Source organism: Fusarium graminearum, chromosome 4 (genome assembly GCF_000240135.3).
Source record: "Fusarium graminearum PH-1 chromosome 4, whole genome shotgun sequence".
Lineage (NCBI taxonomy): Eukaryota > Fungi > Ascomycota > Sordariomycetes > Hypocreales > Nectriaceae > Fusarium > Fusarium graminearum.
The window spans coordinates 6,002,938-6,018,626 of NC_026477.1; the positions used below are offsets into that span (position 1 = coordinate 6,002,938).

Sequence of the window (15,689 nt, forward strand, 5' to 3'; positions counted from 1 at the left end):
TTAAATAGCTTCTAAACTTTCGGTGGCTTGCACAACATCCACCATGCTTAATCGATTTCATCCATGTCTGTTTTGTTTTTCTTCTTTATTATCATTCAAAGTTGTATAAATCCCTTTGCAGTTGCTAGACCTTGACCGTTTCTCCAAATTAGCTTGTGACGACGCAAGACCCCGGCCGCCGGGTCCCAAAAAATCCCAACCTCGACCTCGCAACACTGACCCGACATACAAAGTCGACATTGCTGGACGCATTCCAGATAGAAGCCTGTCCAAATAGTCGCGTCGTTTGAACCATGTTGTTCCCCGAAGAAGATGCGCCCTTACTCAAGGCATGGATTGTGCAGCGCATTGAAGATACGTCCGTCACCTGGTTTCCTCGAGCAACGCTCGCGTCAAAGACTGTGCTAACACTCATAAAACAGTTCTGATGCCGATGCCGATGTCCTCGCTGAGTACGTCATTGCTCTTCTAAAACACGATGGCGACGCAGACGCGGTACGGAAGCTCTGCGAACAAGAAATCCCCGATTTTTTGAGCGAAGGTGCGTAATGTCACTGGTTTGTGAAGCAATTGACCATTGCATAATACCAGAAGCTGTAAGACTAACTGCCGAACAATAATGCAGATCCAAAAGCCTTTCTCGACGACGTTTTCCAAGCTATCGCATATAAATCATACCTCCCTGGCGCTCCTCCAGCTCCAAAGATTGGCGTCAAGCAAGGAACGATACAACAACCGTTCGCCGAGACCACGCCGCCAAACGGATCGAAAAAGAGAGGCTATCACGATCGCGAAGAATACGATCCTCAATATGGGTACGAAGCCTTTAATCAGGATGGTCGCGCACAGAAACAAGCTCGTCGAGGCGGGCGTGGAGGACGAGGCGATGATATGAGGGGAGGACATGCTGGTGGGTTCATGAACAACCTACCTCCGCGACCAGATATGCCCTTCGATCCCAAAGTCATGGAGGCTTTTCTACAGATGAGTTCTATGGGAGCACCCTACCCAGGGATGCCCAACTTTCCGCAACAGGGCTTTGGCGGTAAGAATCAGTCGCGGAAAAGAGGTCGATGCCGCGATTTCGATACCAAAGGATTCTGTTCTCGCGGGAGCACATGTCCATACGACCATGGAAACGAGTCGATATTTATGCCTTCTGGCAACGATGGTAAGTCTATTCGGCGATATCCTCTTGATCGTTCAACTAACGCATTTTTGGTAGAGTACAACCCGAACGATCCATTCGCCATGTTAGCAAACGCATCCAATCCCATGAATCCTTGGTCATTTCCGCCTGATGCTGGCCGTGGTGGACGAGGAGGTCGTCGCGGCCGTGGCTCTAAGAAGGGCGGTGCGCGAGCTCCTTTTTCTGCAGACGGGCCCAACCATGATCGATCCAAGAGTACCATCGTTATTGAGAATATACCCGAGGAGAGCTTCAGCGAGGATCAAGTACGCGAGTTTTTTTCTCAGTTCGGCAATATTCAAGAGATTTCTATGCAACCGTACAAGCACCTGGCAATTGTCAAGTACGACAAATGGGGGTCAGCCAATGCAGCATATCAGTCACCAAAAGTGATATTCGACAACCGATTTGTGAAAGTTTTCTGGTACAAAGACAAGATTGACGCGTTACCGCCATCGGCACCACTGCAAGGTGGAAACTGGTCCGGTGATCCAATGGCGACAGAAGAAGATGAGCAAGAGCCAGAAATCGACATGGAGGAGTTTCAGCGAAGACAAGAGGAGGAGCAACGAAAACACCATGAGCGCGAGGCCAAGCGTGCTGAGATAGAGCAAAAGCGTGTTGAGATAGAAAAACAGCACCACGAACTCCTCGCACGTCACCGCGAGGAGAACGAGAAACTCCAAGCAAAACTCGCTGGCAAGAAAGGCCAAGAAGAAGGAAGTTCCTCAGGAACAAGTATGCTGCGTGCCAAACTTGCAGCTCTCCAGCGAGAAGCCACGCTACTTGGTCTCGACCCCGAAGCCGAAGAGGAGCCCAGTTCATCCTGGCCTCCTCGCGGTGGTTACCGTGGCCGAGGAACTTACCGTGGTCGAGGCTTCGCTCCCAGAGGGAGGGGAGGTTACAGGGGCCGTGGAGGCGGAAGCGGAGGAAACATGCACGCGGCTTACGCGCAATACTCCATCGACAATCGACCCAAGAAGCTCGCTATCAAAGGCGTGGATTTCACGGCGCCTGACAAGGACGAGATGCTGCGCCACTTCCTCCTTGTATGTTAATCCCCCTTTGTGATTATAAAGCATGCTGCTAACAAATTTGACAGAACCTGGGCGAGTTTGAGTCAGTTGACACAGGCCCTGAAATCACACACGTCTCTTTTCAGGACCGCAAAACGGCAGAGAAGTTCTACTACAGCATTCATGGCAAGGGTCTGCCCGGTGTTGAGGGCCGCCTAGATCTTGCATGGGTGAATACACCTCTGCCGCCTATCAAGACAAGAAGCAACGATTATGTCCCGGGCGACGACGGAGACGACAAGGAAGATGACGCCATGGCGGGTTTTGATGATCAGCCTAAACGAGAGAGAAGTGCTGAGCCCCAGCGCGAGGATAGGGCAGTGAACATGGACTATGAGTTGGCGGATGAGGATGTATGGTGAAGAGGGACAGCAATGTTTGTATACAAAACGGTCCAGGGGCAGGATACTTCATGTTGGGCTATAGTAACCCTGTGCGTAAATATGAACGGGCAGCTGGGTCCCCATGTATTCTGGACACTTCATCCGAGTCACTAGGCAAGGCACAGTTCTCACAGAGATTTCAGTTATGGGAGGTGATCATAGCCCAACAAGGGCTAGATATCAAGTCAATTGTTGGCTCTAGACAACTGCGATGGCTGATAGTTGCTTTGAACTACCAGTGCGAGTTGCGCTCCCAAGATTCCTTGTTCCATTTCCTCCACTCTCTTTGGATCGCTTTCCCCTATTCTGGAGAGCGAAAATAACCGACCGAGAAAAAACCAAAATTCAATCATGCATTCATCCATCCATAAGGCCTTGCTGGCGGGGTATCGTTGAGATATAGAACAAGCAAAGCAAGCCCCCAAAACATAAAGTCGTCTGCGCCCGCCGGGTGATTTTATCTGTATCGTGCGCCTTTTTAAAATGCTGCCCCCGTATCCCTGGTAACTTTTTGTTGAAAAAGAAACCGTGGTGATGCTATTACCCAAACCCGAAAATCAAAATCAAAAAAAAAGAAAGAAATCATATCGTTAAAATTGGAAAGAAAGGCACAGCAACGTCCAGAATGTTTCTGGGCGCCATGAAGCTGTGGCAGAGATGCAATCAGGGTCAGGTGCGGTGTATATTTACAACCCGATGCATCCATGTGTTGCGAGTGAGCATTTAGTTCGCAGCGGCAGTGACGGCAGTACCATTAGCAATGGGCTCGGTATCGACGGCGCCGTTAGCGACAGGCTCGGAGAGAGGAGTCGCGGGAGTCGTCAAGTCATTAACCTCGAGTCCCTTAAGAAGCTCGAAGATGGTTTTGTTGTCGTGGAAATCGTTATTAACTGTATAATTAGTTAGTCTCAGTTGAATTAGTTCGTTGAAAATCTAGAATGCTTACCAATATTGACCAGGTACCAGTCATTCATGACGCCTTCAAGAAGAGCACGACTGGGGGAGCTGATGTCGTAACAGTGCGCCCAGTCAACACCCAGTCGGAATGCCTCATCCTTCCATGCGAGGAAACTAATGCTCTCGACAATGGTTGGCTGAACAATCTCCTTACCAGGGAACACACCCCAGGTGACAGCATTGGGGCCGTCAGAAGTGACGTTGGATCGAAGTTCGCCATCCTTGGTAACAGCGTAGTAGGTCAGGTCAGGGTGGTTCTCAATGCGCGAGATCATCTTGTCGAAAACACCAGGGTGAACAAGCAACTCGAGGTACGACTTTTGGTAGACGTAGCCGTTGTCAGGACCCCAGCCGTGAATGGGATGAGAGGACTTGACACCGTTGACAGCAGGTTGCGAGTTGATGGTCAAGAGTCCTCGCTTGTTCAGTTCGATGAGGTCGTCTCTAATCTCATCAGCTTCAGTAGTGAGAGGCGATTCACTCCATGGTAGGGACTCGATCTTGTTGTTGAGGTAAGAGACAAAAAGTTCAGCAATGTCTTGAATAGCCTTGGGTTCGCCCCATTTCTTTCGGTTCGCCTCGTTGGAACCTGTCAAGCCAATGCCATAGGCATCCAGCTCACCAAAAGCGGGAGAGCGAGAATCACCCCATCTACCGTTAGGAAACTCGTCCCAATCTTGCGTGCGAATGACATAGGACTTGTTGCGGTTCCGCCAGAAGATGGGACGGACGTCCTCTTCGCGGCGGCCAAGTCCCTTCGACTGCTTCCAAGGGAGGGCATGCTGTAGAGGTCGATCAGCACTAGGGGCCCATTGGAGCTCCTCCAGTAGCATTCGTGTCGCCTGGGCAAGGTTCATGGTGTAAAAGTGAAGGTGATGGATGCCGTTGGCGAGCAACTTCCTACACATATTGGCAACTAGGGTCTTTCCAATGTTTCGGACAGCAACATCGTCATTCTTTACGGGCTCCAGGGCGTCGAGCCACTCCTGTGGGATTTTGGCTTGCATGTGGTTGGCTCGTCGGAGGAAGCTTGCGTAGGTTGCAATTGGCATGATACCGGGAAGGATAGGGATGGTGATACCACGCTCACGGACACGCTTCACCCATCGAATAAAGTTATCGGCATCGTAGAACATCTGGGTGACAATGAAGGTGGCGCCCATATCGACCTTCTCCTTGAGGTGGTCGAGTAGTTCGTCCTCGTTCTTGTTGTCGTCGGAACCCTCTGGGTAACCTGCAACGCCAATATCGAAATGGTTGCCGTAGGTATTGCGGATGTGCTTGACAAGATCGCGGGCATACTGGAAGCCTCCGTCGGCAGCCTCCCACTTGTCTTGAGCTCGAGGGGGGTCGCCGCGAAGGGCAAGAATGTTGGTGCAGCCGGCCTTGTATGCCTTGAGTAGAGCGTCGTTGACCTTCTCAACGCCCATATCAGTGCAAGTCAGGTGCATACAGGTCTCGAGACCGTAAACAGCTTGAGCCTGGAGAACCATCTCACAGGTAAGCTCAGCAATACGGCCACCAGCACCCCATGTAATATCGATAAACTTGGGACCTAGGTTATACATGCGATCCATACGATCGTAAAGGTTCTGGACACCTTGGGCGGTCTTGGGAGGGAAGTACTCGAATGAGAAGGAGGGCTGGCCGCTCCTCTCGGCATCGTTGAGCATATCCTTGATATGCATGATTGAGGTAATCTGCGAGAGATTTTCTTATATCTGAGGCCTGGATAACGACTCGTGGTTTTATTTTGCCCAGGAATTAAGCAGAATGAACAATATAAAAAAAGGCGGCGTAGGGCGATGGTCGTGGCGGGTCGAAGCTTGATTGTAATCTGGGGAGATGTGGGGGAGGGGAACTGCAACGGAAACTATGACCAGGAACCCATCTATTAGCAAAGAGAAATTGGTTTGGAAGCATTGGCTGAGATGAAGTTGACGGCAACTTACAAGAGTATTTATTGTTCTAATAGGACAGAAAATGCTGTTTTTTGTTGTTGTTTGCGCTGCAACTCCAGACGAGCGGTGAAAGCGATGATCTTTGTTTAATTGATCAACGTTTCAATGAACCTCTCTCAATCTGTTGAATGAGAAGCAGCAGCAGGTGAACCGGGGTTTGAGAGACGCCAAGGTTTAAGCCGACGAGAAACTGTTTTCCAGTGGTACAATGGAATGGTAGATTTTTTATATATCGAGGGACAAATGACAAAGGTAAGAGAGAAGAAGTAGAGGAGAGAAAGAAAGAAAGAAAGAAAGAAAGAAAGAGAATCAAGTCCGGTGAGAAAAGCGTCCCACGTTTGTTCGTTCCTTCTACCGGGCTCATCTTTCCTAAATTTCTCTCCTGGCCTCCAAAGTGCCCCTCCTTCCTCCAGAAACTCCCCCAGTGGGGTTCCGTTTTGACCTCCGATGTTGGTATACTGACTGCCGATTGGTTCGATATGGCGACACTGGCTTTTGTCTCCAGCGCCGTTACCGGGTACCGGAGGCCGAGAGACTCGGGCGGTCGGGGGAGCTCAGCATGGAGACAGTGAGGCTGCCGCTAAGACAGGGCCCCTGGCCTGCTACCAAGGTACCTCTCCCCAATATTTTTTAAGCTCAGATATTGTTCAGCCCAGTGGAAGAGTCATGGACGAGTCACGATGAATGGAATGGATCCGTCATGCTTGTCTGGACCGGTGGTACTCTGTAGGCTAGGTAACTGATCTTTCGGTCAAGAGACATGCTATGTAACAAGATAATCAACACTGAAGCTAGGTACTAGGTACATACTGGATAGTTGTCTGCTCATGCACTGAGCCACGCAAACTGCAGTCATGATGGCCTCTGTATGGTTCGGGTGGTGCAAAACATCCCACTCTGCTTGATGTTTGCAGCCATTCTGTCCCCTGCTTCAGAACAAGGGTCCAGTAGCTTTACCAATCATGCCTAAATCTCTCCACGCTGAGCCGCTGGTGGGCGTCATTGTCAGACCGGTCTGCGTGCGAGTCAATGCCTAGTACGCTACCCTGTATTCACGCGAGACAACAAACTCGTATTCGTTCTTTTGATTGAGTTTCTTCTAGTTTATACCAAAGTATCCTATGAACAATGCTTGCTTGAGTGTAAATAACAAAACAAAAATACTGAGAACTGGGTGGCTAAACACTCATGGCTGGTGATGTAGTGGAACTCGAGTTCTTACTAGAATTCTCGCCATTACTACGAAGCAATGGTGGTGCCCCCCTCGCCCTACGCCATCGATTACTTGTGTTGATGATGGTATTGTCGAACAGGAACCACCATCTCTCAAATGCAATCTGTCCAAGTTCCCAGCTTCCGGGATCATACGGATCTTCACCATGGATCCGAACTCCCTCAGCCGTGTCTTCCAGGTCGTATGCAAAGTTGACACATGCCAACTCGCCCCGTGCCCGCGGTGGCCGCAACTCGTCAGGTAATGATAAAATGGAAATGGCGCGGTTTCGGACGCCTGGCCATGGAAGAAGGTCAAACACTGGATGGTGCGGTAACGAGGTTTGCAAAGGAGTAGGCTGCCAGTTTGCAGGGAGCAAAGCTGCTGGTGTGGCAACGCCTGTGACAAAAGCTGAATTCCCGTCAAGATCCCATAGACCTTGCTTACAGTTGAGGCGATCCGCGATCCGTATAACGCCCTTGAGCAGTGCGAGTTGTAGCACAGGGAGGTTATAGCTGTCAGGGAAGCTCTCTGTTGAGGTAGTAGGCGACGAACTGAATGGTGTGTCGAGGAATGTTGCCAGGTCAGGTCCGCCAAACTCTGTCGGTAGTCCAGTAGAAGTTCCTGTTGATGCTTCATCGCCGGTACCTTGTTCGCATAAGAATTCTGGGAGAACGCTGACATCTGGTAAAATAGATGGAAGCACCATTTCTGAAAGGGGACTCCACGATGTCAGACTGAAATCAAGCCCGGCCAACATGTCAGCAGCATCTCCGGTGGTTACTGGCATGGTCATGTTGGCCGCTTGGCTGCTGAACTGTGCATTGTTCTGTGATGTTCTGGGAATTTCAATGATATCGTCCCCGAATGACTCTTCATCAATGCTGGGGGATGGTTCTGGTTCAGGGTCTGGATTTTGAGTCACATCGTTGCCAGTCGACTTGGCTTTGAGACGACTCAGTCGCTTCTTTTCACCTGTAGAGTTGTTAGAAATTGCTTTTACAAAATCTCCGAAATTGATAAGAGTAACTTACGATATCTCCTTTGAGCCAGCACATTTAGGACTCTTTTCCTTTCAGCAGCATCTTGGTCAATGTCAGGAACGTCAAGAGTTGGTGGTTTCTTATACGCTCTTTGGCGAGTCCGAGGACGATTGGTCAAATCCATGGTTGATTCTACCATTTTTATAGTGCGAATCAAGTGAGAAAATATGTCTCAAGAATTGAATTTACCAGTCATTCGTTTGTGTGATCAATAAAAATGAATGAATGAATGCAAGAAATTCCTCACCCGAGTTGAAGTAGACATGCTTCTCTTTTCAATAACGGGGGGCTTTCGTGATCTCCACCCAGCATAACGCGGAAGAGTAGATTAGTTCAAGCACTGTACAGCCATAACGGATAACAGATACTTGTAGTCTGACTTGTCTGGGCCCAGTGTGGCGGTATTTCTAATCTGCGGATGACGCCAAGACTAGTTTAGACTGTGTGTGATCAACTGTGTAATAACCGGCTCAGCATTGTCAGACTTGTCCAAGTATGGATGATAGCTTTCATGGTCCTATCTTTTCCCGACAACCTCTTCCTCTTTCAAGAGTCAATACCTGTATTCTGCCGAGTTTCTGTTGCCTCGTATATTTCGGAACGCAGTTCTGTCTAAAATGAAAGCAATTAGCTATTGGTCAATCTCTTGGGTAGCCATATGATGTTAGTCTAAGAGGATGGATAGGAAGATTGATGTACGTACTCAGTGTTGGATCTCTACTAAAACCCATCAATTTTTGATGTGAGATCTTGTGTGACTCGTTTGATTAAGAGAGAAGGCAAAGATGAGCGGATCTGTCTCATTGTATATAGTGAAAGGTTGGGCAGCTACGATCTCCATCATAACGCCGAAACATAATGCAATTTATTCAAAGCGGAGAATTCACCGATGCCTATATCGTTATGCTATCAAGACAAGCTATATTTTGGGCTTTGAAAGGAAAATATGGGTTGTGGAAGAAACAGCACTATCGAAGCCCAAGGATATCTATGATTTGATACTGGTTGTTGCAAATGTCCACGTCAAATTCCTGTCTCTCTCTACTTGGTGCGATATCTCCTCGCACAAAATCTCTTGAGCCTCCAAATTAACAACAGTAACGACAAAGTAAGAGAAAACTCAGGCTAAGCAATGGAAGTCATGAGAAGACGCTTATGCCAAGATTCAATTTTGCTGTTGTGGCCATTATGATCCTTCATCTCTACCACTTGCCCTCGGAGAGATATCGCGTGATTGTCAAACTCAACTACACCGCCTCAAATTCTGGGGCAACAAGAGTAACATGTCTCTCTTGTGAGAGAATCGTAAATGTTGTGTTGGTTACGGAATCTATCACCGCCGTTGCACTATCTCGTATCTGTTTGCCTTCTTACTACGAGTCTGAGATATTGCCTGGATCGTCTGATGCACATGATGGTGGGCATGTGATACTTTTTTTCCGATAGAGTAAAAAAAGTAAGAGAAAGAAGAAAGGTCGGGTTCTGGTAGCCTTGATGCATGCAGAGCGACTGCTGCTGTGCCACGAGGAGCAGTGCATATTGTTTTTTCGATCGGGTGGCTATCGGCCGGGAGATGCGATGGGCTACTAGGTAGAATTATGTTGTGCACTCGAAAACCAAAGCATATTTCCCTGTTAGAGATTGGTCTCGATTCATGGGAAGCTCGCCTTTCCTGTCCAAATTTGCCTTCTCGTGCATGGATCTCCTCCGAAGGCTAAGACAGTGCCGGGATATTGAGGCCATTTACAATGCAGTACTTGGTTGAGGGATTCTATGCTCGAGGTATCACATTGATATCCGTATATGCTACTAGCTACTAACAGAAATGATATTGGCCTCGTCGTATCCAAAGTCCCCCGTGAATGCGGATAAATGTGTGATTTCCTGTTTAGGCAATTCCCGTCTTGTGGAGTTCAGCCGTGTCTCCGTCCCGTTTCCGGGTCCGGCTCAATGCCGATGCCACTTATGGCCTCAATACCAGCTGATAAACAGCAAAACAGTTGACTATTAATGCAAGCTGTAGTCAGCCATTGATCCTATTTCTAAATACGTAAATCTGGATACGAGCATTATCAGAATACTCTTACATCAGGATATTGTATCTCTGCTTCTGCCATTTACGTCAGTCCAGGCCGATCAGTGAATGCACGTTGGCCGATCCAGCGGCTTGACGCGGCGCATGCATTACAGCTTCACAGAAAACACAGAATTGAATGTGCATCAGATTTGATCCGACCTTAGCAAATCGCCGCCTCGCATAGTATCCCGTGATGCAATGCACAACGTGGGAATCCAAATGGAGCGAGACCGCTACTGTCAACGCTGCGCATTTCTCTCCTAGGTAAACAGTTGACCAGCAGACACGAGAGTCACACCAGCGAGCGCCTCAGGCCGGTAATACCGTTTGTTTACATGATGTAAGCACCATATGCATCTGCATCTGCATCTGCAGGTTGACAGCATTTCCTTGAACGCCCCGATGGGCCGAGATCGAATCACGGGCATGACCGCATCAACTTACGGCAGTTTTGGTTAGTTTCTATGGGGAATCTGAGTATGGGCTGACGAGGCGCTCACTGAATGAATGAATGCATCTCTGGATCAACATGAGCTATACCCTCACAATGATGAATACGTCTGCGACTGGCCAGAGCTGACGCGACACCATTGATTTTACGACAATAGATGCAGTAGCATCGCATTAGCCATTTTCATCACGAGGGTCTCCGCGTCATACCTGGTTAGTTACTCCTCTCTATCTTTATTCTTAATTATAAACGGTGATGGGTGTGCCGAAAGTTAATATAAGAAGGTTGAAGCCACTGTCATTCAAGTACATCCCATTGTAGAAGCTCAACAACATTAATACACTGACTATCGAATCTGCTCTACCAATTCATTCTACCATAGCACCCTACACTCCCAAGCTCAACCAGACATAACCTTCAATATGAAGTCTTCCCTGGCTCTTGCTGTTCTATCATTCTTTGCCTCTCAGGGCCTTTCTGCCTCTGTTGACATGTGGTCCTCTCCTCTGTCAGAAAGAGGCGCACCCAACTACAAGCCCATTGAACCCAAACTCATCAAGTCTCGTCTCGGCACTACACCACAAGAGAACAGCGATGGAGATCGAAAACCCGGATCTGTATGATTATGTTACCATTGATTTATCTGCAACTATTAACAAATTTGCAGGTTTACTTCTGCCGTGGTGAGAATTGGGGACCTCCATGTTTCGAGTACCAGCCAGAGCTCGAGTACACTTGCACTGAACTGAACGGCAAGCTCCAGAACCATGTTGGCTCAGTCTTTTCTGAGCCTGAGATTATCTGCCGTCTTGCTACGTGAGTATTTCTTCTTTACAAAACCATTGAGTGACTGTAGAGAGACTAATGAGCAACAACCTGTCAGATTCGAGAACCGATGTGTTCCCCTCAACATCTTTGGATGGCCAGAAATTGAAAAGGGCTCAGCTCATCTTCTCCACCAGAAATCTCCAACAGGACCCGATAGCCTTGGACATTCGGTGACTCATTTCACCTGTGCCAAATGCACTAACTGTGTTCGAGATCCGAAGTGATTCTGAGATGGAAGAGATGTTGACTCGATGCTATAGGGAGTTGATAATATTTCTTAGCTGCCTAGTGTTGAGTAGGAATGTGATTTTGAGGAGGATACTAATAATCGATTTTAGCCAGATCATTCATTATTATCTATAATTAATTAGTCGACATCAATTGGATACAGACATCATTTTGTTATACTTGCTACTGGGTAGCAGAAACATTAACCCCCTAAGTCTTAGGGTACAGAAATAAATAGTCTAAAGAGTATAGTCTAAATGACATAAAATGACCTAATAATTTCATCTCATATGGCTTTAACGGACATCTTTTCTGTAACCCTAAAGACTTGTCAATGATCTATGCTTTAGTTTGTGCACACTTGAATTATGTCTCTATATGCTGGAAACCGGCTTGGATTCCAACGAATTGGATGGCTTCCGTAGCTCAGTTGGTTAGAGCGTCGTACTAATACTTCAATCTGAATATTCAGTGATGCGAAGGTCTCAGGTTCAAGCCCTGGCGGGAGCAATCCCAACGCCTTCCAATTCGTCTTTTTGGTGTTCCAATGCATCTACTGATTGATAAATAGTTGATGGATGCTGCAATCCATAGCATCTTTTTGGTATTTGAATATTGGAGGCTATCGCAGGATATACCTAGGTAGTACCTACTAAGTCATGACTTTCTGAGAGTAAGGGAGGAACAATCCTGCCCCCAGAATCTTAGCTTCGTGCTTGCCTCTTATACTTTCTCTCTCCCCCTTCACTCAAGGCAGTTGCAACGTCAAAATACTCCAATTCCATTGACGTTTTGCTTCTTACATCTCCAACTTCATTTCTCTTACTTCACGTTCCATCCGTCAATCTCGATAAGCCATCAGCATTTAGTTTCTTTTTGGCGTCAAAATAATAACAAGCATCCGCTTCATCATGAATTTTAACTTCACTCTCCCCGTCCGCCCCCGTCCGCACACGCTCTCTACCGAAGCTGCCAACTGCTCATACGACAACCAGACAGTCTCAAGCCCCTCAAAAAGTGACCTCAAAGTCAAAAAGCGAATCCCGGTTCTACGACAGAAGCCTGGGGCTTCTGAGAACACCAGGCCCGAAACATCTTAGCGAGATGTTACATCAAACATCCAACTTCCTCCTTCTGGGATCGACGCAGAAATAGTACGATTGAAATCGAAAACTACCAGCAATCAAACATTTTTTCAAAATGGCACACTTATGCCGGGCCTTCGTCATGATCAATTCCATGAGAAAGCACAGTCAGACGAACTCTCCACAGAGCAATTCACCAAACGGGCACTATCTCCAGTTGTTGCAGACGGAGAAGTCTCTCTTCTGCAAATGGTAAAGCAAAACATCAGGCATCTTCGATCTCAAACGCCCTCCCCAGAACCTATGTGCATACCCGCGCCCATGCACAAGTCTGGCCAACAAGGTGCAAGAAGCACATCTTCTTCTTACCCTGAAGATATCGTTCGATCTCCATGTGTGCCTTCACCACCAGATTCTCACATGGCCTTGTCGAATCTTGGCGACCTGAAGAGATACAGCCTCACCAACGATCGTTTATCGGGCCTCCGGTCATCATCTAGCTCGTCTGGTTATTCTAGGGCTGTAAGTCAAGGAAGCGCCTACAAGACATTGACGGAAGCCGCAACAGCTATCGGGAAGCTACAACGTTTACCGACACCCTCGTACCACCGGTTTGAAGTCTCTTCGAGCTCTGAAGATTTGGCGTTGAAAAACTTAGCCCCGCACAATAGTGAGGTCAGCAACGAGAGTGAAAGAGGCTCTATCAAGAGCCTCGAGACGCAACCATTGAAAAGAGTGACAGCCCATACCAGATTCGATTACCTGGCGGACAGATTCCACTCAGAAAGTCCTAGCCCATCAGTAAGGCTACCTCAAATCATCAAGTCTAAGAAAAGAAAAGCATCCGCCATCTCCCTTCGAAGCATCTCTGCTGGCGTCAAGCGGTCCCGCGTTGAAGTTAAGAAGCTGGCGCACAACATCTGCCGCAACAGCTGTGACAAACTTCGCCAAGCTCGTGAGAGCATCAAGCGACAACAAAAAGAGCAAAAGAAACAGTATTCGATTTGGAAAGAATTGCGACGTAAACTCAAACCTGGCGACGCGATCAAAGGCAAGCATGAGAAAGGTTTCACAACCTTTTCAATGGAAAAAAGCATCCGTGGAGCCAAATCCTGGTGGAAGGCTGGTGTTGACAAATATCAAGCTCCCGAATGGATGCACTTTGGGAAATAGACCGGGGATAGTGTGATATTACTGCATCCTTTCGGAACAGAGAAGCAGGTGAAGGGAAAGAAGTTGTTATCAACAAGTTAGCAAGAGGTAGAAATTGCAATCACTAATTGAGTCTTTCTTTATAATAAGTTTGGATCGGTGCGTAAATCGGTACGAAACTGTCTCATATAAGGAATTACAATTATCTCATAACATATATCGAAAAGAGACACCGATCTGTTTTCGTCTCCCGGAACCGACGAGGCCTTCTTCCTCTACTTCATCACCTTCCTCCAAATGCTCATTCTCGGCCTGGTCGAACTTACGATTCTGATACTTCAGGTAAAAGCGAAGAGCATACGCTAGTATGGAAACGCCGAGCATTGCCGCTGCACAAGTGCTCATCCCCGTCGCATAATAAGGAGCATCACGATCTGGGTACAGTCTGGTGCCCACGAGCGGACCACACTGACCGACAAGCTGAAGAAGAACAAATCCTCCTCCTTGACGACTCTGGCTGGACTGGTTGTTAATACTCCAGGTGACGGTGAGAGTAACGACATTGAAGAAGCCTATCGCGGCAGGGTATACGGCCATATATCGTATAAAGTTAGGCAAGTTTAGAGGTTTAGCCAGGGCGAGTATAGCGTAGCCGCTGGACGATGCGAGAGCATGAAAGATTATAGGTATGGTGCGAGTTCGCAAACGATCAGACATGTGGGCTGTGAAGAGAACAATAACAAAAGCGGCTAAATAAGGGGGGGCACTGAGGGCCTGGGAGGTGTGGGCATCATGGCCCATCTCAGTAAGGACCTTGGGGAGGAACACGGGGAGGGACGAGTAAGCCATGTTGGTGAGGAAGAACATGGTGGCAGTGATCCAAGCTACGGGATCACGGAAGATGGCGAGAACATCGCGGCCCTTGAGACCAGACGTAGGCTTGGAGTCTGAAGACGTAGATGTGGCTTGTTCGCTGCGGAGACGCAGACGAGCAACTTTCTTCTCGCGCTTGGTTAGATAGGAGGCGGTTTGAGGTGAGTCTGGGATGACGTTCCATGCGACCACAGAGGCAATCACAGATGGGAAACCCTCTATGATGAAGAGAAGACGCCAGGGAGCGATGGGCCCATACGAAGCAAACTTGACGATGAGCCAGGCGAGGGTGGAAGCAAACGTCGTGGCCAAAGGTGCAGCTGGTATAGTTAGTCACAAGCTCAACAATGTAACCCTATATATGGAAATAAGACTGACATACCAGATACAAAAATAGCAGTCCGGAATGCAAGCTCTTCCCGTTTGAAGAAAAAGCTCAAGTAAAACGGAATACCAGTAAAACCTGCTTCGCCAATGCCCAATGCAGCGCGCAGCACAATAAGCATGGGATAAGACGTGGCGACGGCCTGAAGAGACGCCATGAGACCCCAGGTCAAGACTATCATGGACACAAAAATGTGCGCAGGAATGATCTTCCACAGCAACGACATCCATTCAAAGGCGATATAAGTGATGTAGAAAGACGTCAATGCCCACTCATACCATTCTTCACGGGGCGGATTGGACTGAAGGTCTTCATCCATGCCTGCTATTCGAGCATTACCGATATCTGCACCCTTTGTCAGTTTTTGTGTTCGCGTGGAAAGTATACTACTCAATTCGTACTCGACCGGTCGATAAAGCTCAGCATATAAAGCAGAGCTACGAACAAGACAAGCTTGCGATCAAACTTCCGCCGAACCGTCTGTTCTTCGTCTGGAGTATATAGCTGGAAGCTTGCCACAGATCCGGGACTTCGTGAACGGCCTGCCACGAGAGGACGGTCCGCGTCGTCTTCGTCGTCGCCAGCTTCAGCATCCCATATCGCACTACCATTTCGATCTCTGCTTATGTCCCTCTCGCGCAACTCGTATACGTCGCTCCCACTACCAACAATCGAACGGAGATCCTCCTCGTCGCTATCGTCGAGCGTGAGCTCAATGCTCGTCTGGGCAAACGTCTCGGCCGGGGCGCTGGGCCCGGGTTCGGGTCTCGGATGGACCATTTGGGCGC

At 48.2% G+C, this 15,689-nt stretch overlaps 6 protein-coding genes and 1 non-coding gene across 7 annotated transcripts; 4 read left to right on the plus strand and 3 right to left on the minus strand.

The window, feature by feature from the left end:
* Positions 1 to 293: 293 nt before the first annotated feature.
* Positions 294 to 2,627, plus strand: FGSG_09573 (uncharacterized protein; the record flags this gene model as incomplete). The annotated part of the gene is made up of 5 exons (XM_011329836.1): positions 294 to 358; positions 423 to 541; positions 626 to 1,171; positions 1,226 to 2,238; positions 2,292 to 2,627. The coding sequence occupies 5 exons, from the start codon at positions 294 to 296 to the stop codon at positions 2,625 to 2,627; spliced, it is 2,079 nt and encodes a 692-aa protein (XP_011328138.1).
* Positions 2,628 to 3,371: 744 nt separating this feature from the next.
* On the minus strand, positions 3,372 to 5,278 carry FGSG_09572 (methylenetetrahydrofolate reductase 1; the record flags this gene model as incomplete). Its single annotated transcript, XM_011329837.1, has 2 exons — positions 3,372 to 3,538; positions 3,595 to 5,278. 2 exons carry the CDS (start codon positions 5,276 to 5,278, stop codon positions 3,372 to 3,374), a joined length of 1,851 nt encoding a protein of 616 aa, XP_011328139.1.
* A 1,466-nt stretch (positions 5,279 to 6,744) lies between these two features.
* Positions 6,745 to 7,946, minus strand: FGSG_09571 (uncharacterized protein; the record flags this gene model as incomplete). The annotated part of the gene is made up of 2 exons (XM_011329838.1): positions 6,745 to 7,754; positions 7,814 to 7,946. The coding sequence occupies 2 exons, from the start codon at positions 7,944 to 7,946 to the stop codon at positions 6,745 to 6,747; spliced, it is 1,143 nt and encodes a 380-aa protein (XP_011328140.1).
* Positions 7,947 to 10,772: 2,826 nt separating this feature from the next.
* On the plus strand, positions 10,773 to 11,402 carry FGSG_09570 (uncharacterized protein; the record flags this gene model as incomplete). The annotated part of the gene is made up of 3 exons (XM_011329839.1): positions 10,773 to 10,967; positions 11,018 to 11,166; positions 11,234 to 11,402. 3 exons carry the CDS (start codon positions 10,773 to 10,775, stop codon positions 11,400 to 11,402), a joined length of 513 nt encoding a protein of 170 aa, XP_011328141.1.
* Positions 11,403 to 11,821: 419 nt separating this feature from the next.
* On the plus strand, positions 11,822 to 11,916 carry FGSG_20738. The gene has a single exon. It is a non-coding gene; the product is annotated as a tRNA-Ile (tRNA).
* A 701-nt stretch (positions 11,917 to 12,617) lies between these two features.
* On the plus strand, positions 12,618 to 13,664 carry FGSG_09569 (uncharacterized protein; the record flags this gene model as incomplete). The annotated part of the gene is made up of 1 exon (XM_011329840.1): positions 12,618 to 13,664. One exon carries the CDS (start codon positions 12,618 to 12,620, stop codon positions 13,662 to 13,664), a length of 1,047 nt encoding a protein of 348 aa, XP_011328142.1.
* A 186-nt stretch (positions 13,665 to 13,850) lies between these two features.
* FGSG_09568 (uncharacterized protein) lies at positions 13,851 to 15,681 on the minus strand (the record flags this gene model as incomplete). The annotated part of the gene is made up of 3 exons (XM_011329841.1): positions 13,851 to 14,836; positions 14,899 to 15,246; positions 15,303 to 15,681. 3 exons carry the CDS (start codon positions 15,679 to 15,681, stop codon positions 13,851 to 13,853), a joined length of 1,713 nt encoding a protein of 570 aa, XP_011328143.1.
* Positions 15,682 to 15,689: the final 8 nt, after the last annotated feature.